Source organism: Postia placenta, assembly GCF_002117355.1.
Source record: "Postia placenta MAD-698-R-SB12 unplaced genomic scaffold POSPLAscaffold_4, whole genome shotgun sequence".
Taxonomy (NCBI): Eukaryota; Fungi; Basidiomycota; class Agaricomycetes; order Polyporales; family Adustoporiaceae; genus Rhodonia; species Rhodonia placenta.
The window spans coordinates 2,508,476-2,535,226 of NW_020169835.1; the positions used below are offsets into that span (position 1 = coordinate 2,508,476).

The 26,751-nt window shown below is 53.8% G+C and overlaps 5 protein-coding genes across 5 annotated transcripts; 3 read left to right on the top strand and 2 right to left on the bottom strand.

Moving 5' to 3' along the window:
• Positions 1 to 2,768: 2,768 nt before the first annotated feature.
• POSPLADRAFT_1136671 (hypothetical protein) lies at positions 2,769 to 3,212 on the bottom strand (the record flags this gene model as incomplete). Its single annotated transcript, XM_024484710.1, has 1 exon — positions 2,769 to 3,212. One exon carries the CDS (start codon positions 3,210 to 3,212, stop codon positions 2,769 to 2,771), a length of 444 nt encoding a protein of 147 aa, XP_024341368.1.
• Positions 3,213 to 3,619: 407 nt separating this feature from the next.
• On the top strand, positions 3,620 to 9,156 carry POSPLADRAFT_1138528 (hypothetical protein; the record flags this gene model as incomplete). Its single annotated transcript, XM_024484916.1, has 19 exons — positions 3,620 to 3,766; positions 3,821 to 3,955; positions 4,003 to 4,206; positions 4,439 to 5,129; positions 5,179 to 5,542; positions 5,594 to 5,834; positions 5,892 to 6,001; positions 6,059 to 6,255; positions 6,311 to 6,345; positions 6,398 to 6,448; positions 6,495 to 7,088; positions 7,139 to 7,237; positions 7,293 to 7,572; positions 7,641 to 7,711; positions 7,760 to 8,210; positions 8,262 to 8,353; positions 8,411 to 8,520; positions 8,578 to 8,877; positions 8,931 to 9,156. The coding sequence occupies 19 exons, from the start codon at positions 3,620 to 3,622 to the stop codon at positions 9,154 to 9,156; spliced, it is 4,398 nt and encodes a 1,465-aa protein (XP_024341369.1).
• Positions 9,157 to 9,333: 177 nt separating this feature from the next.
• On the bottom strand, positions 9,334 to 10,321 carry POSPLADRAFT_1180200 (hypothetical protein). Its single transcript, XM_024488734.1, has 6 exons — positions 10,271 to 10,321; positions 9,945 to 10,214; positions 9,844 to 9,894; positions 9,728 to 9,793; positions 9,592 to 9,657; positions 9,334 to 9,524 (listed from the first exon to the last, which is right to left on the bottom strand). The coding sequence occupies exons 1-6, from the start codon at positions 10,280 to 10,282 to the stop codon at positions 9,477 to 9,479; spliced, it is 513 nt and encodes a 170-aa protein (XP_024341370.1). The 5' UTR covers positions 10,283 to 10,321; the 3' UTR covers positions 9,334 to 9,476.
• Positions 10,322 to 10,641: 320 nt separating this feature from the next.
• Positions 10,642 to 11,994, top strand: POSPLADRAFT_1180203 (hypothetical protein; the record flags this gene model as incomplete). Its single annotated transcript, XM_024488735.1, has 3 exons — positions 10,642 to 10,926; positions 10,980 to 11,039; positions 11,099 to 11,994. The coding sequence occupies 3 exons, from the start codon at positions 10,645 to 10,647 to the stop codon at positions 11,897 to 11,899; spliced, it is 1,143 nt and encodes a 380-aa protein (XP_024341371.1). The 3' UTR covers positions 11,900 to 11,994.
• An 8,048-nt stretch (positions 11,995 to 20,042) lies between these two features.
• Positions 20,043 to 21,641, top strand: POSPLADRAFT_1138689 (hypothetical protein; the record flags this gene model as incomplete). The annotated part of the gene is made up of 6 exons (XM_024484936.1): positions 20,043 to 20,339; positions 20,381 to 20,616; positions 21,017 to 21,020; positions 21,144 to 21,258; positions 21,398 to 21,537; positions 21,570 to 21,641. Coding segments are annotated over 6 exons (864 nt in total), but the record flags the coding sequence as incomplete, so codon positions are not given.
• Between the last annotated feature and the right edge of the window lie 5,110 nt (positions 21,642 to 26,751).

Below are 26,751 nucleotides of genomic sequence, written 5' to 3' on the forward strand. Positions count from 1 at the left end.
GTTTGGCATCCACATACGCCCACAGGCAAGGTGGAGCGACATCATCACAAAAGAAGAATGTCAACGCGGTCATCTCTCTTAATCATCACTTGGTGCGTGCCAGATGCTAATTGAACTCAGACCAGTTAAAAGCTCTAGGAGCGAGTATGATTGCCACTACGGCTCGATCTCACTCTACATGTATCTACGCCGTATGGAGTCTTAACCCGTGGAATTCAGATAATAATAAAAACAGAGTATGATTGCCACGTCAGCATATTCTGTAATCGCCACATTTGATGCCATGGACTTCGGAGACTCCGACTCTCCATATTCTATATGTTACAGCTGTAGAGATTCAGGCCGTCACAGTGTACTACCACCAGCGCACGCCTATCAACCGTATCAATTGAGAGTCGCACCCAGATCTTGGAGTCAACTCACATCGGACCTAATTGATCGGTATACTGTTAGTTCCTATCATCGTGACTCGAATCGTGTGTAGGGTGCCGTCCGTGTGGTCCACCGGCAATTAATCGGTACCACACAGAGATCTGATGTCGTAAGGGCCTCCGTGCGAGTTTCATCTAAGTCCAGCATATCTCGGAGAAACCCGGTTCTCATAGGACTTCCAGAGCCATGTTGTGAATAAATGCACACCTACAACGCAGTCAACCTAAATGCAACCAGAAATCTCGGTTTCCCCGGTATGCCCGCTCACTGGTTCACAGGAAAATCAACATACTGGTTCGCGATGTACGGTTGCGATGAAGGCAATGGACTATTACCTCATGTGTGTCTTGGTCGCGCTTACAATCACTTACCTTGAGTAATAGGAAAACCACTCAGGGTTGGTCACGGTTCCTAGCATGACCGCAACCTTGCCAACACCCATATCAAAGAGGTCGAAGCCGAAGACGACGGACATGAACGCGCAAATGTAGAAATTCGGGGCTGAGCTGAGCTGATGATTGTGCAAGGCGTCTATAGGAGAGTATCATGGGTGAGTGTTCAGGCTCACAGGCGCTGTACTTACAAGGAAGTCCAATGCCGCGCGTTGAGAAGACAGGTTCTCCCTATCAGAAGGCTCAGGCAACTGAGTTCCGTCATATTGAAAGCTTGAACTTGAGATCTCACAAGCACTAGACGGAAAGTCTATCTCCCATGACAGCGTGGCGTAACATCTGTTGTGTGGATTGCGAGGCGTTGTTCATCAATGATGGGTATATACAGCTCGGGATGGACAATGGCAGATAAGTGATTCTTTGAGCGTACAGGATGAAGTCAGAGTTCACTTCAGCTGTTAATCGAGATACGTTCTCGAATTCCATTTGCCGTATCGGCGGAGAGGCTCCTTTGTAGCTTGCCGCAGGATTCCCGTGCTAGTTCGGCGCCTGATGCAATTGTGTTGAGCGGTAACCCAGGAACGCCGGCTTCGCCATGACCATGGGCCTTTCCGGAGGGTCTGATTCTCCGTATAAATGGCGGTTTACGTGTCAATGACCGTCGCCGTTAGAGATTGCTAGTGGGTTCCCGGAGCGCAGATGCTTCGGGTGAGCGTTACGGCTATGAGCTGCCAAGCCAGCTATAGGCCTACATGAATCAAACGCAGTCACAGGACCTCACGGTAATGATCAAGTGTGTCGCAAAGAGACGCGGATAGAGCCAAGGTCGATTGCTCCGTGGCCACGTAGACCGTTTCAACGAGTCAAGCGAAAGGGAAGTGTTGCAGGGTCAAAGATGAAAGAACCTCAAACCCGGTTCAGTTGAATTATCGTTCCGCAAACGTCGCGTCAGCGATCATGTGCATCTAACGATAATTACTCCCCGTCATTGAAACAACGCTCGGTACTAACAGACACTATACTTTACCGGGATGTTTAGCGTGGACCGTGCTGTCCAGTGAAGAGCGGCGGTGTGCACATGAGTCGATGTTCACATCTAAGTGCGATACACTGGGAAAGTAATAGGGAGTCGAGACCGGTCAATTCGCATACACGAGGCAACGAACCACTTGCTAAGATGCTGTAAAGTAAGATCTAGATGCCACGGGTACGAATTGCTCGATCCCGCACAGGTCTGATATAAGTCGAAATTTGCAAATCATAGCAGTTCACATCGCAGGTACACTGTGAACGGACCGAGACTGGTATTAATTCTGAGTAAGGAACGCATCTTGATGTACTATGCGGTGAGATGATGAATTTGATATATGTTGGGGAGGTATCACCTGGTACATCATGAGTTTGTACAGCGTTGAGCTCGAGGATCACAAAGGTAGGGTCCACGACACTGAATGTTGCTTGGACAGCGTGGCTAGCATCTGTCATGGAAGATGAGCGTATAACTGAGAGATGACAATCGAAGATGAAGTGAGATCCAGGCAGTAATCTGTATGATGACCAGGCAACGCGGCATTACCAAGCTTCTGAGAGGATGGTGGCACTGAGCGAGCGCCGAGTACCTTGATGATACAGATGTTCAGACCCCGCAGAGGTTTGAGCAAAGTGTCGACATTTACTCATTACTCATAGAGGCCAAGTAACATTCCGACACTCCGGAAGGACTATTGCAGTTGCAACTCATTGTCAGCTTACCCCTGCGTAGAGTATGTAGCCTACCGTTACCCTGGGCATCTCCATAGGTCAACCGGTAGTGTTGTCAGAGACGTGCACATGATGTCGAGACATAAATGAGATACATCAATATACAAACCTTTGTGGTGTCGTTTGTGCGGTCATTGCAAGCTTAGACATTCCGGAGTTGATGGGAGCCGAGGAAGCGCTGATTTAGTCGAGACGCCGCTGTCTCCGTACTGAATCCGAATCAAAGCTCCAGAACCGCCCCTGCGGGCGCCGTCTTACGATCACCGCACGTAGCAGCTTCACGAACAGGGTGGCCGGTCTGAAGACGATATCATCGAGTTCCTGCGGCTCAACTCGATGATTTCTACATTCGGTTGAGCAGAGACACTGGCCGAGGCGTTCGAACATCGCAAGCAGAGGCGACCCCACTCGCGGGCCAATACGCGCCTCGTAGCCTACGCGGCGGAGCCCGTCTTCCGGTGGCGGCGGTTCCACCAGACCCGTAGCAGGATCCGAGAGGTCATCTTCTCGCAGAGCTCCGACTTTGCGGACTCCGTTGGGTGGTGTGACGTGGAGGCGCGCGCCAAGAATCTTCTCATTCTGTGGGAGCATGGCATTGACATTGGTGCCGCGTCGCCCTGGGCCCATTCTGGTGTCTGAGCGCTGCTGACGCCGCTTCCCAGAACCGCGAGGAAAGCCGTTCGACAGTTGTATGGAGTCTAAACCCGTGGAATTCGAAAACGAGAGACGCCGATGTCCTCCAAGCGCGCTTCCCAAGGATGCATAGCTCAAAGGACTTGAGTAGAATCCACATAGGAGGACCTAATATTTGCGCATGAGCACAAATATAGATGAATGAAGCAGGCAAGATACAGTTCACAGAAAGGCATAGCTCAAGGAGACAGCGCAGTTGCCGAAGCGCCCATACTTCCGAATCGGAGCGCGTGAGGGAAAGCACGTGATCCGCGTCACTGACGGGCGGGTTGAGCGGGACGCGCAGTCGGAGGCACTGCGCTGGACCTCCCAGACTCGCAGTGACTTTCTCATCTTCCACCATGGCTCCTCACCGCGGGGCAGTCCTCGGGCTGCTACTCGCGCAACTCTTCGCTTTGCTGCTTTCCGTGGGCGCGCAGCAGGTAGAGTACAGCGTGTCATACTTCGATAACTTACCTGCGAGACTGTTCTTCTTCGAAGACACGACGGTATGAAATGATGCGTACGTGTATGATCATACATGACGCTCACAGCGCACGTAGACTGCTATCTACCATGACGCTATGGCAGGAACCGTGTATGTGTCCCAAGACGAGGGCAAGTCCTGGAACAAGGCGGAGGGGATACCGAGCGGAAAGGCCTCGATGGTTATTGAGCACCCATTCGACAACAGATTCGTGCGTGGCATTACAGACGTATCCTCACCTTACTTATAGCTTCTCAGGCCTTCATACTCACTAGGGGCATATCACATTACATGACCTCAGACCGCGGCAAGACCTGGCGCTCCTTCGAGATGGAAATACCTCCAGCACTTGTTGGGAAACCTCTCTCCTTCCATTCGGACCCCGCAAAGTATGGCTACATTCTCTATCAAGGCACCCGTTGTGAATCTAGTGGCGGATGGGGATCCATTTGTTACGACGAGGTGGGTTGCCGACCTTCTGAGCGTCAGCGTTCCATGAAATATCTGCGGAGCACACTGTATACAATGAACATTGTCTCAAGACTTCTGTGAGAATATCTCAGTCACATGCTTGTACGTGTGGAGAGCTACTCTCTCAGAGTGTCAGAGATGGATTCATGGAAGATAAGTCCGCAATGGTTTCCACGGAACACTGTTAGCACAGCTGCGCGTGATTGACTGATGCAAATTCTAGACATGGTATACCAAAGACGCATTCAGTGACGAACCACAGCAATTGTTGTCCGATACGTCGCGGTGTCAATTCGCGCATAGCAGCAAGGACTTCAAGCACGACGCCCACCAAGACTTGATCTACTGTGTGGCGTTCGACTCGACCTCCAACACTGGCGTACACGCGCTTTCTTCCAGTCGTCTGTTCTCGTCCACCGACTTCTTTGACGATGATATGAGGGTGGAGGACCTCGGCATCGGCAAGAACGCAAAGGGGGTCGTCGCTCTTGCTATTGTGTCTAAGTTCGCTGTAGTTGCGATGCGAGACTTGGCGCCAGGCAATAGTGGTGAAATGTTGTTGTACGTGTCCGTAGACACCAAGAACTGGGCAAAGGCGCGCTTCCCGCACGCGTCATCGGCACGCCTACGGGAGAACAGCTACACAATTGTCGAGTCGACGACGCACTCACTCGCGGTGGATGTCATGCTACAAGACCAGACGACGATTGGCACGCTGTTCGTGAGCAACTCGAATGGCACATTCTTCGTCGAAGCCTTGAAGGACACAAATCGAAACGAGCTAGGCTACGTCGACTACGAGAATCTGTATGGCATCGAGGGCGTGGGTCTTGCCAACATCGTCGACAATGCAAAGGAAGTCGAAGGTAGGCGGGAAGTAAAACAGCTGCGAACACGCATCACGTTTGACGATGGTAGGTCGAGTCCGCTCTCTGACCTCAATATGTACTTACCACAATCAAGGCCGGACATGGTCGCGTTTGCGCCCGCCGGCACACGACAGCGAAGGAGCACGTGTTGCGTGTAACCCAAGCGACGAAGACTGCTCGCTGCACCTGCACTCCGTGACGGTGCCGCATAACTTTGGACGCGTGTTCTCGTCGCCCGCACCGGGGCTCGTGATGGGCGTGGGTTCGATTGGAGAGTACTTGCACCCGTATGAGGAGTGCGACACATTCTTAAGCACGGACGCTGGGCGCACGTGGAGCATGGTGCGCATGGACGCCCACAAGTATGAGTTTGGCGATCAAGGGAGCATCATCGTGGCCGCAAACGATGAGGAAGTCACTGATAGTGTCAGTTACTCGACGGACTTTGGCAAGACATGGTAGGCTTTTCCGGACGCTTCGGTTAATAAAAGCACTGAGAAACGCCATAGGAAAACATTCAACTTCGAAACGAAAATGCGCGTCCGCATCCTGACGACTGTCTCGGACTCCACATCGCAGAAATTCATGATCGTCGGGGCTGTCTCGAAACGCGAGCCAGGATCTAACCAGGGGCGCTATGCTGTCCTCTTCCTCGACTTTGCAAACACCCGCACGCGGAAGTGCGGAGAGAATGATTTCGAACGATGGAATGCTCGCTCGGCGACACATGAGTGTCTCATGGGACATAAGGTGCGATAAACCTTCGCATCGATATAGTAACCGGTCTTGATGATGGATGTGAGACAGCAATGGTACAAACGGCGCAAGCCCGAAGCCGACTGTTACGTTGGAGAGAAGTTCCTCGACCCTGTAGAGCATGAAGAGAACTGCCCATGCACGGACGAGGACTACGAATGGTAGGCGTTCAACTGGTTCAGACAAAAGCGTTCTAAAACTCACTGCAAAACCTCAAGCGATTACAACTTCATCCGGCAGGGTGACCAGTGCGTGCCCGCGGGTCCTGAGCCTATTGCCCCCGGCGTGTGTCCACCTGATGAGCCAGATAAGACGTACAAAGGCTCATCTGGGTTCCGACTCATTCCTGGGAATACTTGCGACAAATCGCGTGGTAAGGTGAAGGACGCGCCTGTTGACAAGCCTTGCTCCAATGGTAAGCCGTATAGAGACCGCCCATTACGTTCAATTGGTTCACTCGCATTATCCAGCTCAACCCGCAGAGGGCGAAATCATTCATCAAACTGTATGTGTTTCAATTCTGTCTCATGACGGTCTCGTGCTGACTCTGTCTACAGTTCGAGTTCCAATCCCCTGTTTTGCAATTCGCATACTTCAAGGAGTCTACAGTAAGTTTAAGTGACTCAATCCCGCCCCCATTGACTGATAAGCGAGCAGACGATATTGGTCCGCCTCGCCGATGGTACAATCTGGCAATCCAGTAACGAGGGTTACACCTGGCATCAAGTGGTTCCCGGAGAGCGCTTTGTCGTGTTCTATCACCACACGTATAGCACTGATCGCGCGTATCTCATCACTAACTCGAAGAACTACTGGTACACAACTGACACTGGCAAGACGTGGAATTCGATGCCCGGTCCGCTACCTCCAAACAACTTCGGCTTGCCGATCTTGCACTTCCACCCGGCTAAATCAGACTGGCTAATCTGGAGCGGCAGCGAGGGGTGCAGCGGATTCGGTGAAAACTGCCACGTCGAGGCGTGGTACACGCGTGATAATGGGCGCAACTGGGTGTTCATCGAGAAATACGTCCGCAACTGCGCGTGGGCGCGAGACTCCGAGCTGAAGGTAGACCCGGCTCAAATTATCTGCGAGGTATATGGGAACCAGGAAGGCAACCAGCGTTTCTTCGCGATGGACAACCCGCTGCAATTGATTGGTGGGACGGACTACTTTTCCAAGAAGACAAAGCTATTCAACCATGTTGTTGGTTTTGCAAAGTTCAACGAGTTCCTAATTGTGGCTGAAGTAGGTCGTCTCAAGGTGCTACAGGTTCTGATTGCTGACGTTGCCCATAGTACCAGCCGCAAAGACAAGCGCTTGACCTACAGGTGTCGCTTGATGGGAGGACGTTCGCGTCTGGGATGTTCCCTTCGGATGTGCGACCAGACCAACATGTCAGCTATTGTGATTGTATACGGTGTTTGCCAGGGTTCACTGACGGGTCTTTAGGCATATACTATCCTAGAATCTACGACGAACGCGGTTTTCCTTCATGTTACGACACATGAAGGCCCAGGTAGCTATTGGGGAACCATATTGAAGTCAAATTCGAATGGAACCTACTACGGCGTTTCTGTCGAGAACGTGAATAGAAATGATCTGGGCTTCGTCGACTTCGAGAAGATGATTGGCTTGGATGGCATTGCCCTAATCAATGTTGTATCGAATCCTCACGAAGCGTCCATTAGCGGGCGCAAAGAAATTCAAAGCCGAATCACTCATAACGACGGTGAGTAACTCCTCTCTGAACGCCAGGATAGTGAGTTCTCCGGTAATTCGCTAAGTGCTCATTGGCAGGTGGTACATGGAAGCGGATGACTCCTCCAGCAAAAGACTCTCAGGGGAACTCCTATGAATGCAATACTGTCGTGCGTATCATCTTGCATCACCAAGTCTCATTCTCATCTTGATCACAGAGTTGCGCGTTGCATATCCACGGTTATACCGAACGGTATGACGCAAGAGCCACTTACAGTACACCATCAGTCCCTGGGCTTTTGATGGCTGTAGGGAACGTCGGGGAATCGCTCGCGGAGTACTCTGAGAGCGATACATTCCTCAGTCGCGACGCTGGCTTCACGTGGGAGGAAATCCACAAGGATGCTCATCTCTGGGAATTTGGAGATTCTGGCTCAATCTTGATCATTGCCAACGATGAACAGCCGACAGACCATGTCCTCTTCAGCACAGACGAAGGTCTTAACTGGCGCGAGTACCAATTTACAGATGAGAAGATGCGCATCAAGGAGATTGTCACTGTACCATCGGACACAAGCAGGCGGTTCATCCTCATGGGCTTCTACCCTCGTTCGCCAGCTGTACATGTCGCAGTACATATCGACTTCTCAGCGTTGACAAGCCGCCAGTGTAAGTCGTAGACACATTAACCCTGCCGATCTAACTGGGCAGCTCTTTTAGGTGTCCTCAATATCGAGGATCCTGGCCATGATGACTTCGAGTTGTGGAGCCCAAGTGAGGAACGGAATGAACTCTGTCTCTTTGGCCGTCAGGTGAGCTCACAGCAGTGTTCGGTACTGTTCTCCTGAATTTTAACATAACATGCACAGGTACTCTACCATCGCCGAGTGCGTGACAGAGATTGCATTGTTGGGAACCAACCGAAGGCGCAAGCGACTGTCGTTCACAATTGCCAATGTTCTGACGCAGACTTTGAATGGTGCGTTTCGTAAAATATGGATGCTCACTGCGCACTCACTATTACTGATTCGTGCAGCGAGTTCAACTACCGAAGGAATGAGGAAGGAGTTTGTGTCCTGGAGCCGGGCCGAGAGCCGATACCGGATGATAATTCATGCCGAAATGACGAGGATTACTGGTACGAACGAACACCCTACCGCAAGATCCGGCACTCCAGCTGTGAAGGTGGAACACGTCTTGACCGGGGAGCGCCACATGCCTGCCCTGGCTTGAAGAGCCATGGTGCCTTCTTCTGGCTATTCATGTTGATGATTCCATGTGCGTTTGCAGGCCTCATCGGCTGGTGGTACTACCGGAAATATGGCCATGGCGCAGGGTATGTCGGAGACGCTGCCCTCCTGAACAACGCACTGACGTTTGATATAATAGCAATATACGCCTACCAGGTGGCGATATCAACTACCGCGGTGGCTCGGGCGCCCTCGACACACTCGCGTCCATACCATGGTATCTCATGGGCCTCGCGAGTGTTGTATGGGAGGCAATCGCGTCACGATTCAGCGGGGTCACCTCGGGTATGCACACGCGCGGCGGGTATCGGACTATACCAGTAGACGAGGACGCTCAAATCCTACGATTCGAGGATGAAGAGTAAGCTAAAAGCCCATGTGTTCTGACTACTTCGGAAGGAGGATGTATGCTCTGTTTTGATCAATGCTCGGTCGGATCTGCTATCGTTAGTCCTCTCCTGTATTCTCATATTTATATTCATGCATTCAACTTAATACCGTAATCATGGAGATGACGGGGCTAGTAGCCACCTTCAGACATCTGCAGCAACGCAAAACTGTATTATGAGTGAATGGAGTACGAACTACAGAGTAGAAATACAGAGCACCGACGATAGCTACGGTTCAGTAATATACACCCGTGAGACAACGGCCACCAGTCTAGAACGTCCGACTTATGTCGTAGTCAATCAATGACCCCAAGGTGGTCTTCCTTGATGGTACCTATTGCGAACTGTCGATAGGGTAATGGGTAGAAGTGTGACGACTAGCGACTAGCAAGAAGTACGAGGAATACATACAATTTCGGTCGCGTCTACACGCGTACCCACGATTTTTAGGCGAACTTTTGTGTTCTTCTCGATGATCTGTAGGTTTATGCAGGGAAGGTAGGAGGCGTCACGTCGTGATCACGGCTGCCTCACCGAGAGCACACACCTGGTCCTCGCTTGCAAATGACGGTGGATTAGAATTCGGGTCGAACTTCAGGTCTGGGTGGATAAGCTGAGAACGCGCTCAGTTACGACGTCGGGACTGTAGCTGAGCGGACTCACTTGGTGCGACACGAAGACTGTCAGCGGCCCAACGTCCGCAAAGAACCCCATCTACGCGTCTATCGTCTCAGTTTATATTTGAGATGACGCAGTGTGCGCACCTTGTTCACATTGTTGACAACTCCATCCACTACCTCCCCCTTGAACGGCTTGAACACGATCGCTCGGTAGCGCGTGATGAACTCGGCCTGGCCGCTGCCGCTGATCACCATACCTTTTCCAATGTCCAAGATAGAAACGACTGCGATGATGTAGCCGAATTGTCCAGAGCATGTCCCCTCGACGTCCGAGTAGAGTTTTGATTCGAGGAATTGAAGCATGCGCGGGCCGAAGTAGGAGGGATGAAGCAGGATTGTGTGGGACAGCTCTTTCTGGCAGCAGTTTGCATGACATTCTCGTCTCCCACTAGGAGCCGAATCCTACTCACAATGAAGAACATAGCGGGCAGTTCTACACCGCACGGGTATCACAGAGTGAGCGTTAGTGCTAAGACTCAAGAGCCCGAGAGTTCGAAATGTAACGTCCTTACTTGATAATTTGTTGATCTCAATATTAGGGATAATAATAATTGCGCTAGCTATCTACAGTGTGGCGCTAATCTGACGGGTTAGGTCGTCAGTTCGATCCTTGCGATGGCCAAGCATTTATTTTGGCGATATGTCACGGCCTGCTAACCGTTTTTGGCATTCCTCTGCACTGTTTTGACCTTTTGATTGTTCTGTGACGTATTGTGGCGACTGACGCTGCGTGCAATATAAATATGTAATCTGGATCACCGACAAAGTTTCTTGCGCGCTTGCCATGTCTACCAAACGCTACCGCGAGAGCTCAAGCACTTCGCTTTCTCCATCTCCTTCGCCAGAACCTACCCCAAAGGCTATACGCACCGCGCTTCCTGCAGACTCATCTGTGTCTAGTCCACTTCTCTGTACTCTTCCGCCGACATGCAATCCGCCACACAATCGGCCTACACCATTGGCAGATACCGGGCAGCTCGAGTCTCATTATGCCACATATCACGCGCACGTCTGTGAGGAAAAGGGCTGCGGATGCGTGTTTCCAGACGCACGACTACTGGAGTTGGTGAGTGGCAAGGAAGTCAGTTTGCAGCCTTGATCATCCATATTTGTTTCTAGCATCAGACTGAATGCCACAATCCACTGGCTGCTGTGCGTAAGGACAGAGGAGAGAAGATTGTAAGTTCTAGTCTGTTCATACGGGAAGTCGCGCTGTACAATGTTGACTTGATATCAAGTTTGCCTGCCATGTAGCCACATGTCCACGACGATTTCTGACGCCTAAGACGCGTCGTCTGCATCTCATCGAGGCGCACGGCTATCCAAAAGAATATTTCTTCGCCGTCACTAATAAGGGTGTCGGTGGGCTGCTGAAGCGCTGGGGTGAAGGCGTGAGCATGGTACGCGGCCAATGGAAGCCACGGGATGATGCGGCTGCCTGCGAAGGCGTTGAAGGCGACTCAGAAAGTGAAATTGACGACGGGAACACAGATGCTGCCCTACGGCGCACCAGTATCTCAATGGAAGGCGCCAGCGATGCCGTTGTTGTGGAATATGCAAATACGCCCACCACGAGCACCAGCGACACGATAGAAGGCGAGGCCGATGTGGCCGTGCAGGATGACGATATGGATACAATCATGGGAATCTTTGACTCACTGTCCTTGGTTCCGCGCAATATCAAGTTTGGCCGGGGTGCGTCGATGCCCGGATTCGGACACGAGCGAGCCTCCTCAAGGGGAGTGCCGGGCACGAGGGGACGGGGGAGGGCATCTGTGGCGCCCCGTGATGCTGGTACGCGGGTGCAGTCAGAAGTGTCGACTCGAGGCGCTCCGGGGGCGGGCAATCTGAGGCGTGGAATGCGAGGGTTTCTGCGTGGTAGAGCGAACGCGAGTGGGGCGAGAGGAATAGGTCGAGCAGACGGCCGGGGCGCATCTGGGGCTGCTAGAGGGGCTACTAGAGGAGTTGCTAGGGGAGGCCGTGCAGGCAAGGGCGATTACGGGAGGGGAAGATCTGCACCTAGAGGCGTTTCATCGTAGGTTCACGTACCTGGATCGGTGGTGAACGCCAATTCTAGTATCTCTTCTCCAACTAGTTTGGTACGTAGCGTAGGGGACACGCTTATATAACTACCTAGGGCGACTGAGGATCATTCTGTATAACAATGCTATACAGTAACATGTGCGTATACTGCAATGTCAAGTTGATGCTTTGTGCGCTCCAAGAACGTGCGGGCAGCGGGACCATATACCACCCTCCACAGCCGGTCCGCTCTAAGCATAACCTGGAGATATCACGCAAGCGTATTGTGGTATCGCCATACGTGCATATCTTATGGGAGTGTCCTGGAACGAGGATCGTGCGTCGTTCGTGACAGCAACGGATCGATGGACTACGAGCGAACATTGCGACACAACCACGGCGGTATCTTCCGGCCGACTCGAGCGACCAACATCAGCAAAACCGGATCCGGCGTGTAATAGCATACATGGCAGCACAATCAATGCGATTGGGCACCACTATTGGAGCATGGGGGCCGAAAGGTTATAGAGGCGAGTCTGCTTTGGCCATAGACACAATCATTGCAATAGGTACAATACTGGCGGCTATTGGCAAGATGTCATATAACTTGCGTCATCTGGTATGGGTGTGCCAGCGTTCTATTCCTATGTATAATCTTATAATCTTATGTTCAATTGGCATGTTGAAACGCGCAGCCCCGCGTGGTCAGGAACGAGCTCGAGAGCTCGGGCGCGCGAGTAGCCGGGGGCCAGAGGCCCCTATCGTAGTATATAACGACCCCGCGCGATGTACGTACCGCACGCGATTGTCCCTTACAGGCATCGCTACGCCCGTGGACCAACGCGCCCCGCGCCGTTCGCACCGTTGTTCCAACATGGCAAACATCGATTGCCTCAACAGGCTTGCTTACTATTGCCCCGTTGTGGTTCTCCGGGGTTCTCACAAATAAATCAGGGCAAAATTATTACAAAACATGTTTATTTGCTCGTAATAATACAGGTACTATTATTACAGGCACCGATCCATAGGTTCTCGCCTGATGCAGCCACCTGCTCCCATAGATGTCAAGCCGCAAGCTGTGCTCCTAATGCATTAGTGGCTGTACCTGCTCAGGCTGGTGCTGCCGCTGTCTCGGCATTTTGCCTCGATGCAGCATCAGCAGGACATTCAAGTTGCAGAGAGCATGAACTTACTGGTTCTACAACTAGAGCAAATTAGCAAATATTGTGCTGAGTTATGCAAAGGTGCAGCCTGTAGATTGCACCATGTGTGTCATGACTTGAGGTTGAGTGGCTGTCATGACTGAGGGTCGAGCAACAGGGGAAAAACCTAAAGCTGGGGGCGTTTGACTTATCCTACTGAAGCAATGGTGAGCGAGGCTCAAACCTAAGGCTAGGGACAAGATAATATATTAGTTAGTGAAGTAAAGAAAGGATACAAAGGAAGGCTTACTGACCTAGGGACAAGAGGTCAAAACTGAGGTCCCTAGGGTAGCAGAGGCCAGCTTATATACAGGGAAAGTTTAGGGGAGGCTGTGCGCACTGGTCCGTGCACAGCTGGTCCGTGTGCAGCATGCTGACGCGGCCCCGGGGGCCGGTGAGTCAGAGAGGCTGTGTCAGCAAAGCCCGAGCTGTGCCGTGCACTGCCATCCATCTAATCTAATCATACAGTGGATAGCAACACGTCCATATTAGGCATGTAGTACAGAGGTCGTGGGTTTGAGCCCGTGAAAAGGAAAAAATTAAAAACAGCTAGACACCGCACCAACTTGTAACATTACCCCCCCCTCAATGGCACATGACCTCATGCAAGGCGCCCTTGCCCATCTCCCACCTGGAACGGTAGTGTGCTTCAGTCAGCGGTGAAGGCATTGGCTGAAAGTTGAGACCACCAAAGACAGCGGCATTGAGGCGGTGAGGGGTGTTCGGGTTCTTCCGGTGGAAGTCAGCTATGAGGGCCGGCGCATTGGCAATGTTGCGCGCTGGTTCTCATGATGTGTGTGAGTCGTCATAACCCTTCCACTTGACGAGGTACTGTAGTTGACGCCGGAAGATCCGCGAATCCTTGATCCGCTCAACCTCGTACTCCACGTCGCCCTCGACCTCGATCGCAGGTGGCTCCTCCGGCTCTCGGCCCAGGATATCGCTATGCATGTACTTGCTAAGCAAGGAGACATGGAATACCGGGTGCACCGGCACCAACTTTGGCAGGATTAATTCGTAATCCAGGTCTCCGAGCTTTTGCCGCACGGCATAAGGTCCGAGGCACTTGGGACTGAGCTTCTTGCTCGGCTGTTTCAGCTTAAGGTTCCGAGTGTCAAGCCAGACCTTGTCCCCCGGTGCGAAGACTGGTGCCTCCTGCACGTGCTTGTCATAGTACACTTTCATGTGCTTGGCCGACAGCTCAAGCGCAGAGCGCGTATTGTCGCGAATCTCCTTCAGGATCTTAAGCCGATTGGCGGCGGCGGGCATCGCAGACATCGGATTGATCTGAACCTGAATCTCAAGATGGTACCCCTGATGCAGGAAAAATGGGGAGTGCCCGGTCACGGAGTGAACTCGGTTGTTCAGTGCAAACTCCGCGAGCGGCAACTGCTTTGCCCAATCATCCTACCTGTGGCTTGTGAAAGCACGCAGGTACTGCTCAATCTCCTGATTCCAGCGCTCAGTCTGGCCATCCGTCTGAGGGTGGAACGCTGTGGACAGCGCCGGCTCGATTCCCAGTCCCTTGTACACCGCATGGAGATATTTTGAAGCGAACTGGGGACCTCGGTCTGATATGACCTTGGCCGGGGCCCCATGATGCTTGAACACATCGCGGATGTACAGGTCTGCCGCACCTTCTGCCATCAGGGTCTCATGACAGGCCGAGAAGTGGACCTGCTTTGTGAAGCGGTCAGCGGTGACCAGGGTCGAGTTGAATCCATCAGACTTTGGCAAGCCAATGCTCATATCGGTTGTGATGATCTGCCATGGGTGCTTGGGGATCTCATTTGGCTTCAGCAGACCCTGGGGCTTGGCTGGGAATGTCTTGGTACGATTGCACACGTCACAGGTGCTTATGTACTCGTTGACGAATTTGGACATCCTAGGCCACCAGTAATTCTGTGACATGAGCTCCAGGGTTTTGGCATGACTGCCATGACTGGTGATCGGTGAGTCATGGTGGATCTTGACTATATCCCGCCGGAGCTCCACATTCTTTGGGACGTACATGCACCCGTGGAACAGCAGAAGTCCTTGTTCGGCATTCCACTCCTCAAAACCCCTTTGCAGCCAGGGCGGCCCAAGGTCCTGCACCTTTTCAAGTGCCTCAGCCACCTCCCAATCTTTCTCCAAACACTCCCTAATGCGCTTCAGAAGTGACTGATCAGCTGTCACAGAAGCATGACCGCGCCTAGCAGAGGCGATGCGGAATCTTTCTGGTTTGAGAACCACCTGATCGGTGTTATCGTCCTTATCGCCGATCTGATGGTCTGATCGTCGTGACAGGGCATCAGCCTTTCCATTCGACGTTCCGGCTTTGTGCGTGATGTGGAAGTCGAAGCAAGCCAGGAATAGCGACCATCACGCTTGACGACATGTGAGGTGCTGAGATGTGCTCCAGTATTCGAGGTTCTTATGATCGGTTACGATCTCGAACTGATTGGGTAACCCCTCGAGATAGTGGCACCAATCATCTAGTGCCTCAATGATCGCGAGCATCTCCTTATCGTAGATCTTGTAATTCCGCTGTGCCGGGTCCATCACATGGGATCTGAAGGCAATAGGGTGCCATTTGCCATCGTCCTGCTTCTGCATCAACACGCCGCCAGTGGCATAGCCCGAGGCGTCAACCTCAATGCGTGTTTCCCGGTTAGGATCGTACAGCGCTAGGACTGGAGCCGTTGCGAAAAGCCGCTTGAGCTCGTCGAAGGTGTGCTGCTCTTCTTCGCCCCAATGCCATGGGTCATTTCCTGTGAGCCGGTTGAGTGGTCGCGAGATCTTAGCGAAGTCTTTGATGAAGCAGTAGTAGAAGTTGGAGAACCCCCAGAACTTCTGAACATCTTTCTTGTTCCGGGGTACCGGCCACTCATTAATTCCTTTTAGCTTCACGGGATCCATCGCTACCTCATCACCACCGAACACATAGCCGTCGTAGTCGACCTTGGGAACATCCCATTCGCACTTCTCAGGCTTCAGGAACAGATCGTTGTCCTGAAGGCGGCGCAGAACCTCACATGTGACCTTCTCATGCTCCTCTTTGTTGGTCGAGAAGATGAGTATGTCATCTAGGTACACAAGAATCTTTCCGCCGACAATGAGATCGTGGAAGATCTCGTTCATCATGGCCTGGAAAGTTGCGGGGGAATTGGTGAGGCCAAAGAACATCACCAAGGGCTCGTACAACCCCCGGTTAGTTACGAAAGCCGCCTTCCACTCGTCACCGGCTTTGATCCGAACGTTGTTGTATCCCCATCAGACATCAAACTTCGTGAAGAGCGTAGCGCCGCAGAGCTTATCCACCATCTCGGCGATCAACGGCAAGGAATAACGATTTTTGACTGTGATCGCGTTCAATCGGCGGTAGTCCTGTACAGGTCGAAGCGTCCCTTCCTTCTTTTTGATGAAGAAGAAGGGGGACGAGATGGGCGACTTCGACTCCCATATGTAACCCTTCGCTAGTTGCTCTTTGAGGAACTTGTCAAGCTCCTCCTGCTTGTTGTTCGACAGGGGGTACACCTTTGAATGGAACGTCGAATAGCCGGGTACGAGTTCAATCGCGTGATCGTACGGCTTCCTTTTGGGTAGCCGTTCTGATGCTTCCTTTGAGAAGACCTTCAGAAACTCGTGATACTGTTTGGGCACTGACTCCTCGGTGGTCTTGACGACCTTCTTTTTGATCTCCTCCTCGGCAAACAGCTGGGAGTACATATGCCTTGCTGCAATGAACAGCTGAGGAGCGCCGGGAAGCATAATGCCTTGTTCCCAGGCCTCGATCAAGTCGGCTTCGTCCCACTCTACCTCCACCGGATCATCTTCGGGTTCAAAGTTCGGGAGCACCTTGCTCCGGCAGGCGCCTATGACCGATCATTTGGACTTCGGCGAACGCCTGCGCGCCGTGGGCCTAATCCCTGTATTACGCGCAACCGTTGCTTGCTCCATTCGGCCAGTCTTCCTGGCACTGCATGTGTCTGGGCATTGCGATAATTTCAGGGAGCCTGACTCCCAATCGATCTCAGGGTTGTGCTCTTGTAGCCAGTCCAATCCGACGATCACATCTTCTGGACCTATGTCCGTGACCGTAAACACCGTCTTCTCAACGTGTTCTCCTATGTGCATCTGTAGCACTGCTACTTCCGAGATGCTTCCATCTTTGTTCAGGGTGCCATCGATATTGTATAGCGGAATTGGCTCTTTCAATTTCCGCAACTGCACCTTATTCTCTATAATGAATCGCTTGTTGATAAACTTTGTGGTGGCTCCACTGTTCACCATGGCGATTACGTCCTTGTGCTGTCTTTTTCCTTGGATGCACACCGGGTTGTGGAAATGCTGGGACCCGTGGTCCAACTCGTACACATTTACAGTAGCCAATACATTGTACAAATTATTACTACGCGGCCCGACGTGTGCGGCACGAAGTGTGGACTGGATCAAAAAGACTCCTCCTTCATTGCCCAATAGTGTTTGAGCTCCTCGCGCATCGACTTCATCTGTGCTATCAAGTCTGCCAGCTCGGAACTTTCCGATTTCGCTGAAGTGGTGCTTGTACTTGCCGAGGATGAAGCGACGGGGGCGCTTGTTGCCACCTGGGTGGAACCTGAGGCAACTGTAGCCCACATGTTGGCGCGTTTTGTGTAAGGCTTGTCCTTACAGTTGGGGCACTCGAAACGTCGGTACCCTTGCTTCCTGCAGCCGAAGCAACTATTGGGGAAGTCACCTTTTCCGACGGCCGCATTGATGCTGGCCGAAGCTCCTTGTGGTCGAGGTGCACCACCACGTGCCCCTCCGTGTCCTCGGCCTCGAGCCGAGAAGAAGTTGTTCAGCTCGGGCCAATGGGCCCGGCTGATGTCGAGGATCTGCTCGACCTCGGTGGCGCGCTTCTCAGTGTCTCTCCACGTGGTGAAGGTCTCGAGCTCGATCTTGCGGTAGACGCAGGAGGGGATGCCGCTCAGGTACTTGTCACGTAGTTCCAGGTCCCCATACCCGGAACGGTCCGCCAGACCCTTGAACAGCATGGAGAATTCCGCAGCGGTGCGTTTTTTGCGGACCGACTTGTCCGCGCAGAGCTTTGCCAGCTCGACTTGTGCTGCCGCCTCGTCGTCGAGATTACCGAAGCGGGCCTTAAAGGCAGCAGTGAAGGCTGCTTCGTTCCTGAAGGGGGTTGTGACCCCTTGTACACACATCTGCACTGATGCGAGTTGGGCAAAGTATGGAGTGGCCCAGGCGCGGGCGTCGCCATCGAGCAGGCTCATCGCAACTTGCACCTTGAGTTCGATGGTTGTCAGCGACGTGTTGACCAGCCAATAGATGCGGAGTTGCGACAGGAACCTGTTGCATTCGATGACGGTCTTGCCATCGTAGCGGAGCGGGAGGAGGAGTTTCAAAGTCTCCTTATCGGGGGCGGTCATGGGAGAGGACATTATCGGCATTGGGGGGGACAGAGGACGTTGCGGGGGCGGAGGTGGCTGTGGTGGCCCTCCACTGGTCGAACTTCGAGAGGAGTGAGTGCTCGAGCGGCCTCGCGGTAGCGACGGCGGTGAAGACGGTCGAGGAAGCCCGGAGGCGGGGTGACGTAGGACAGGGACTGAAGTCGAGGCGGTGACCGCTGACGACGAGCCGGCCCAAGAATGCGGTGGAGTGTCGCGGGGCTCGGTCTTGGGAGGCCTTTCCAACCGCGGCCCCAGGGAGGACTGGGGGATTGCTTGAGGGGTCGCTGGAGGCTGTGCAACTGCCTCAGTTCCTTGAGGGAGATGGGGATCTCCTCGCGCTTGACCTGTACTGGCGACAGGTTGGGGGATGCGGGTGCCCAGGGAGGCAGGTCGAGATGGGACAGGAGTGACGTGACGAGATGTGGATCGCGAAGTACCAGCGTACCGGAGTGCGGGGCCGCTGGGGTGCTGGACTCGTTGGATTGGTACGTAGCGCCCTTCATCGGCAGTGATGGACCGTGGAGTGCAATTAGGGCACGGTTGCTGGTCACAGATGAAGAAAGGGGCTCTGTCTCCGTTGCTTTCCGGATCGTCGCGAAAGACATCGACCTGCTCCTGGGTGTCGAAGGCGTGCTCAAGTCGAGAGCAGTCAAAGAATTCGTCAGCCACGGTGATGGGGGGGAGGAAGGGGAGGTGCATGTGCTACGAAAGGCCATGCTAGCTAGCTTACACCTACGGCGCCCGAGGTAACACTAAGGTTTGCAATTCACGTGGGGCCCAGTACTGCTTTTGACTATTATGCAGCAGGAACCTAGTCCACGCGTCCGTGAGGACAAGTACCACCCACTGAAGTGCAGGTACTGAAAAGTTTGTTCCCTTAGTGGTGGCGATGTATAGTATGCTTATCTATGTATCGTAAAGTATAGTAAGGGTGCGCACCACCCAACCTATAGGGAGTGAATGTGAGTGTGTGGGAGTCCTAATGGAATGCCGGCAGCTATGGGGAGTTTTGACCTAATGTCACGACTTGAGGTCAAGCGACTGGGGAAACCTAAAAGCTGGGGGCGTCCGACTGATTCTCACTGAAGCGATGGTGAGCGATGCTCAAACCTAAGGCTAGGGACAAGTAAGTTAGCATTGAAAAGGTAAGTAAGTACATGAGCTTACTGACCTAGGTACAAGAGGTCAAAACTGAGGTTCCTAGGGAAGCAGAGGCTGGCTTATATACAGGGGGAGATAAGGGCAGGCTGTGCACGTTGGTCCGTGCACAGCTGGTCCGTGCACAGCATGCTGACACGGCCCCAGGGGCCGGTGAGTCAGAGTGGCTGTGTCAGCAGAGCCCAAGCTGTGCCGTGCACTGCCGCCCCATCTAATCTAATCGTACAGTAGATATAATGTGTCCGTATCAGGCAAGTAGTACAGAGGTCACGGGTTCGAGCCCGCGAAAAGGAAAATTTTTAAAAAACGGCTAGACGCCATGTCAAGTCGTGACAGGCGGTGCGCTTCTCACGCACGGTTTTGTCAGCACAGAGCTTGGTGAGCTCCACCTGTGCCGCGGCAGCATCGTTGAGGTTGCCGAAACGGGCTCTGAACGCTGTGAGGAAGGCCGTTTCGTTGGCAAAGGGCGTTGTCACTCCCTGAGTCCCAGTATGGACAGCGGCGAGCTGGGTGAAAATGGGAGTGGCCCAGGCTCATGCATCACCATCAAGGAGGCTAAGGGCAACTTGGACCTTCAGCTTGATGGTGGAGAGGGTCGTGTTAACCGCCCAGTAGATGAGCAACTGGGAGATGAAGCAGTTGCATTCGACGACCGTTTTTCCATCGTATCAGAGAGGGAGGAGGAGCTTCAACGTCTCCTTATCAGGGGTGGCGGCGGAAGAAGACATTACCGGCGACGAGGGGGACAAAGGACTGCCCGTGGACGAAGGCGACTGTTGTGACTGTCCACCGGGCAAACTTCGCGAGGAATGAGTGCTCGGGCGGCCTCATGGCGGAGACGGCGGTGAAGGTGCCGGAGGAAGTTTGGAGGCGGGGTTACATATGTCAGGGACTGCTGACATGGAGGCGAGTGCTGTCGGCAAGGCGGGCCGAGCAGGATCCGTGGACTTGGACTCTGAGACTCCTTCTTCACTCGCACTCTCCTTGTCACGACTTGGTACAGCGTCTAGCCGTTTTTTAATTTTTTCCTTTTTGCGGGCTCGAACCCACGACCTCTGTACTACATGCCTGATACGGACGCATCATATCTACTGTACTACATGCCTGATACGGACGCATCATATCTACTGTATGATTAGATTAGATAGGACGGCAGTGCAAGGCACAGCTCGGGCTACGCTGACACAGCCACTCTGACTCACCGGCCCCCGGGGCCGCGTCAGCATGCTGCACACGAACCAGCTGCGCATGGACCAGCGCGCACAGCCTGCCCTTATCTACCCATGTATATAAGCCGGCCTCTGCTGCCCTAGGGACCTCAGTTTTGACCTCTTGTCCCTAGGTCAGTAAGCCCCCAGTTGTATTCTTACTTACTTCACTAACTAATACATATCTTGTCCCTAGCCTTAGGTTTGAGCGCTGCTCACCATTGCTTCGGTAAGAACCAGTCGGACGCCCCCAGCCTTTAGGTATTCCCCAGTCGCTTGACCTCAAGTCGCGACACTCCTCAGGCTCAGGCTCTGGTGCAGGGTCTGGAGGGAGATCTCCTCGCGCTTGACTGGGACCGGCGACAGTTTGGGGAAGGTGGAAGCTAGGGGAGACAGGGTGAGAGTGCCGCGAGGCAGATCGACATGCGAGGGTGCTGCGGGGACCAAGCGGATGTTGGGCCCTTCTGATCACCTTGTAGCGCGGGTAATCTTGCGCGACTGACCGGAGTGTCCAGTTGGGGCACGGCTGCTGCTCGCAACGGTAAATGACAGTCTCAGGGCCATCTGGGATGTAAACGTCGACGAGGTCCTGAGAGTCGAAGGTGTGAACCTGGCCTTGATAGGCAGCCACGATGGATGGGGGGAGGACGGGGAGGTGCGTGTGCTACAATGGCTGTGCTATACTAGCTTACACCTACGGCGCCCGAAGTAACGCTAGGGTTCGCGATTCACGTGGGGCCCAGTACTGCTTTTGGCTAGTATGCAGCAGGAACCTAGACCACGCGTCCGTTAGGACAAACACCGCCCACTGAAGTGCAGGTGCTGAAAGGTTCGTTCCCCAAGCAGTGGCGATGTATAGTACACTATCTATATATCATAGGGTAAAGTAAGGGTGCGCACCACCCGACCTATAGGAAGTGAATGTGAGTTGTGGGAGTCCCGAGGGAGGCCGGCAGCTATGGGGAGTTTCAACCTAATGTCACGACTTGAGGTCAAGCGACAGGGGATGTCGCGACTTGAGGTCAAGCGACTGAGGAAAACTTGAATGCTGGGGGCGTCCGACTAAGTCTCACCGAAGCGATGGTGAGCTAGGCTCAAACCTAAGGCTAGGGACAAGAATGTATTAGTTAGTAAGTAAAGGAGGTAAGTACAGGAGAGCTTACTGACCTAGGGACAAGAGGTCGAAACTGAGGTCCCTAGGGCAGCAGAGGCTGGTTTATATACATGGGAAGATTTAGGGCAGGCTGTGCACGTTGGTCCGTGCGCAGCTGGTCTGTGCGCAGCATGCCGATGCAGCCCCTGGGGCCGGTGAGTCAGAGCGGCTGCGTCAGCGGGGCCCGAGCTGTGCCGTGCACTGCCGTCCTATCTAATCTGATCGTACAGTAGATAATGATGTGTCCGTATCGGGCAAGTAGTACAGAGGTCACGGGTTCGAGCCCGCGAAAAGGAAAAATTAAAAAACGGCTAGGCGCCGTACCAACTCGTGACATTACCCCCCCCTCAACGGCGCATGACCTCATGCGAGGCGCCCTTGCCCATCTCCCACCCGGAGCGGCATCGTGCTTCAGTCAGCGGCGAAGGCATTGGCTGAAAGTTGAGACCACCAAAGGTAGCAGTGTTGAGTCGACGAGGGGCGTTTGGATTCTTCCGGTGGAAGTCGGCTATGAGGGCCGGCGCATTGGCAACGTTGCGCGCCGGTTCCCACGACGTATGCGAGTCGTCATAACCCTTCCACTTGACGAGGTACTGCAGCTGACGCCGGAAGATCCTCGAATCTTTGATCCGCTCAACCTCGTACTCCTCGTCGCCCTCAACCTCGATCGCAGGCGGCTCCTCTGGCTCCCGGCCCGGGATATCGCTACGCGTGTATTTGCTCAGCAAGGAGACATGGAACACCGGGTGTACCGGCACCGACTTCGGCAGGACTAATTCATAATCCAGGTCTCCGAGCTTTCGCCGCACGGCATAAGGTCCGAGGCGCTTGGGACTGAGCTTCTTGCTCGGCTGTTTCAGCTTAAGGTTCCGAGCGTCAAGCCAGACCTTGTCCCCCGGCGCGAAGACCGGTGCCTCCTGCACGTGCTTGTCGTAGTACACCTTCATGCGCTCGGCCGACAGCTCGAGCGCAGAGCGCGTATCGTCGCGAATCTCCTTCAGGATCTTGAGCCGATCAGCGGCCGCAGGCATTGCAGACATCGGATTGATCCGAACCTGGATCTCAGGATTGTACCCCTGATGCAGGAAGAACGGGGAGTGCCTGGTCGCGGAGTGAACTCGGTTGTTCAGTGCAAACTCCGCGAGCGGCAACTGCTTTGCCCAATCATCCTGCCTGTGGCTTGTGAAGGCGCGCAGGTACTGTTCGATCTCCTGATTCCAGCGCTCAGTCTGGCCGTCTGTCTGAGGGTGGAATGCTGTGGACAGCGCCGGCTCGATTCCCAGTCCCTTGTACACTGCATGGAGATACTTTGAAGCAAACTGGGGTCCTCGGTCTGATATGACCTTGGCTGGGGCCCCATGATGCTTGAACACATCGCGGATGTACAGGTCTGCCGCACCTTCTGCCGTCAGGGTCTCATGACAGGCCGAGAAGTGGACCTGCTTTGTGAAGCGGTCGGCGGTAACCAGGATCGAGTCGAATCCATCAGACTTCGGCAAGCCAACGATCATATCCGTGGTGATGATCTGCCACGGGCGCTCGGGGATCTCGTTTGGCTTCAGCGGACCCTGAGGCTTGGCTGGGAATGTCTTGGTACGGTTGCACACGTCGCAGGTGCTTACGTACTCATTGACGAATTTGGACATCCCAGGCCACCAGTAATTCCGCGACACGAGCTCTAGGGTTTTGGCACGACCGCCATGACCGGCGATCGGCGAGTCGTGGTGGATTTTGACTATATCCCGCCGGAGCTCCGCATTCTTTGGGACGTACACGCACCCGCGGAACAGCAGGAGCCCTTGTTCGGCATTCCACTCCTCAAAACCCCTTTGCAGCTGGGGCGGCCCGAGGTCCTGTACCTTTTCAAGGGCCTCGGCCACCTCCCGATCCTTCTCCGAACACTCCCTGATGCGCTTCAGAAGCGACTGATCGGCCATCACCGAGGCATGACCGCGCCTAGCAGAGGCGATGCGGAAGCGCTCTGGCTTGAGAACCACCTGATCGGTGTTATCGTCCTCATCGCCGATCTGGTGGTCTGATCGACGCGACAGGGCATCAGCCTTTCCATTGGACGTCCCGGCCTTGTGCGTGATGCGAAAGTCGAAGCGAGCCAGGAACAGCGACCATCGCGCTTGACGGCGCGTGAGGTGCTGGGATGTACGCCAGTACTCGAGGTTCTTATGATCGGTCACGATCTCGAACTGATTGGGTAGCCCCTCGAGATAGTGGCGCCAATCGTCTAGCGCCTCAATGATCGCGAGCATCTCCTTATCGTAGATCTCGTAGTTCCGCTGTGCCGGGTCCATCGCATGGGATCTGAAGGCAATAGGGTGCCATTTGCCATCATCCTGCTTCTGCATCAACACGCCGCCGGTGGCGTACCCTGAGGCATCGACTTCAATGCGCGTTTCCCGATCAGGGTCGTACAGCGCCAAGACTGGAGTCGTCGCAAAGAGCCGCTTGAGCTCATCGAAGGCATGCTGCTCTTCCTCGCCCCAATGCCATGGGTCGTTCCCTGTGAGCCGGTCGAGTGGTCGCGAGATCTTAGCGAAGTCCTTAATGAAGCGGCGGTAGAAATTGGAGAACCCCCGGAACTTCTGAACATCTTTCTTGTTCCGGGGTACCGGCCACTCATTGATTCCTTTTAGTTTCGCGGGATCCATCGCCACCTCATCGCCACCGAACACATAGCCGACGTAGTCGACCTTGGGAACGTCCCATTCGCACTTCTCAGGCTTCAGGAACAGATCATTGTCCTGAAGGCGGCGCAGAACCTCGCGTGTGACCTTCTCATGCTCCTCCTTATTGGTGGAGAAGATGAGTATATCGTCTAGGTACACAAGGATTTTGCCGCCGACGATGAGATCGTGGAAGATCTCATTCATCATCGCTTGGAAGGTAGCGGGGGAGTTGGTGAGACCGAAGAACATCACCAAGGGCTCGTACAACCCTCGGTTAGTTACAAACGCCGCCTTCCACTCGTCACCGGCTTTGATCCGGACGTTGTTATATCCCCATCGGACATCGAACTTCGTAAAGAGCGTAGCACCGTGGAGCTTATCCACCATCTCAGCGATCAACGGCAATGGGTAACGATTTTTGACCGTGATTGCGTTCAATCGGCGGTAGTCCTGTACGGGTCGAAGCGTCCCTTCCTTCTTTTTGATGAAGAAGAAGGGGGACGAGATGGGCGACTTCGATTCCCGTATGTAACCCTTTGCCAGCTGCTCTTTTAGGAACTTGTCAAGCTCCTCCTGCTCATTGTTCGACAGGGGGTACACCTTCGAATGGAACGTTGAGTAGCCGGGCACGAGTTCGATTGCATGATCGTACGGCTTCCTTTCGGGCAGCCGTTCTGATGCTTCCTTGGAGAAGACATTCAGGAACTCGTGGTACTGCTTGGGCACTGACTCCTCAGCGGTTTTGACGACTTTCTTTTTGATTTCCTCCTCAGCAAACAACTGGGAGTACGTATGCCCAGCTGCGACGAACAGCTGAGGGGCACCAGGGAGTGTAATACCTTGCTCCCAGGCCTCAATCAAGTCAGCTTCGTCCCACTCTACGTCCACCGGATCTTCTTCGGGCTCAAAGTCCGGGAGCACCTTACTCCGGCAAGTGCCTATAACCGACCGTTTGGACTTCGGCGAACGCCTGCGCGCCGTGGGCCTGTCCCCCGTATCACGCGCAGTCGCTGCTTGCTCCATTCGGCCAGTCCTCCTGGCACTGCATGTTTCAGGACATCGCGACAATTTGAGAGAGCCCTTCTCCCAATCTATTTCGGGGTTGTGCTCGCGTAGCCAATCCAACCCGACAATCACATCTTCCGGACCGATGTCCGTGACAGTGAACACCGTCTTCTTGACGTGTTCTCCTATATGCATCTGTAGCACTGCTACCTCCGAGATGCTTCCGTCCTTGTTCAGGGTGCCGTCAATATTGTACAGCGGAATTGGTTCCTTCAACTTCCGCGTTTGCACCTTATTCTCGATAATGAATCGCTTGTTGATGAACTTTGTGGTGGCTCCGCTGTCCACCATAGCGATTATGTCCTTGTGCCGTCTTTTCCCTTGAAGTCTTACTGGAATGTGAAAGTGCTGGGACCCCTGGTCCAACTCGTACACCATTGCAGAAGACAATACATCGTACTTGTTACATGATACTCGCGGCCCGACGCGTGCGGCACGAAGCGCGGACCGGATCAAAAACCCTCCTCCTTCATCGCCCGATAGTGCTCGAGCTCCTCGCGCATCGACTTCACCTGTGCCATTAAGTCCGCCAGCTCCGATTGCTCGGATTTCGCTGAAGCGGCACTTATACTTGCCGAGGGTGTTGTCGTGACGGGGGCGCTTGTCGCAGCCTGGGTGGATCCCGAGGCAACCGTAGCCCGCGCATCGGCGCGTTTTGTGTAAGGTTTGTCCTTACAATTGGGGCACTCGAAACGTCGGTACCCTTGCTTCCCACAGCCGAAGCATGTGCCGGGGAAGTTGCCTTTTCCGACGGCCGCATTGATGCTGGCCGAAGCTGCGTGTGACTGGGGTGCACCACCACGTGCCCCACCACGTCCTCGACCTCGGGCCGAGAAGAAATTGTTCAGCTCAGGCCGACGAGCCCGGCTGATGTCGAGGATTTGCTCGACCTCAGTGGCGCGCTTCTCAGCTGCTTGCCACGTGGTGAAGGTTTCGAGCTCGATCTTCCGGTACACGCGGGAGGGGATGC

Excerpts from the sequence above, each read along its gene's own strand:
- POSPLADRAFT_1180200 (XM_024488734.1), bottom strand. Across the intron at positions 9,658-9,727 it reads CATTTGCAAGCGAGGACCAG|ATCATCGAGAAGAACACAAA; the intron begins GTGTGTGCTCTC and ends ATAAACCTACAG. Across the intron at positions 9,525-9,591 it reads GTGTAGACGCGACCGAAATT|TTCGCAATAGGTACCATCAA; the intron begins GTATGTATTCCT and ends CCCTATCGACAG.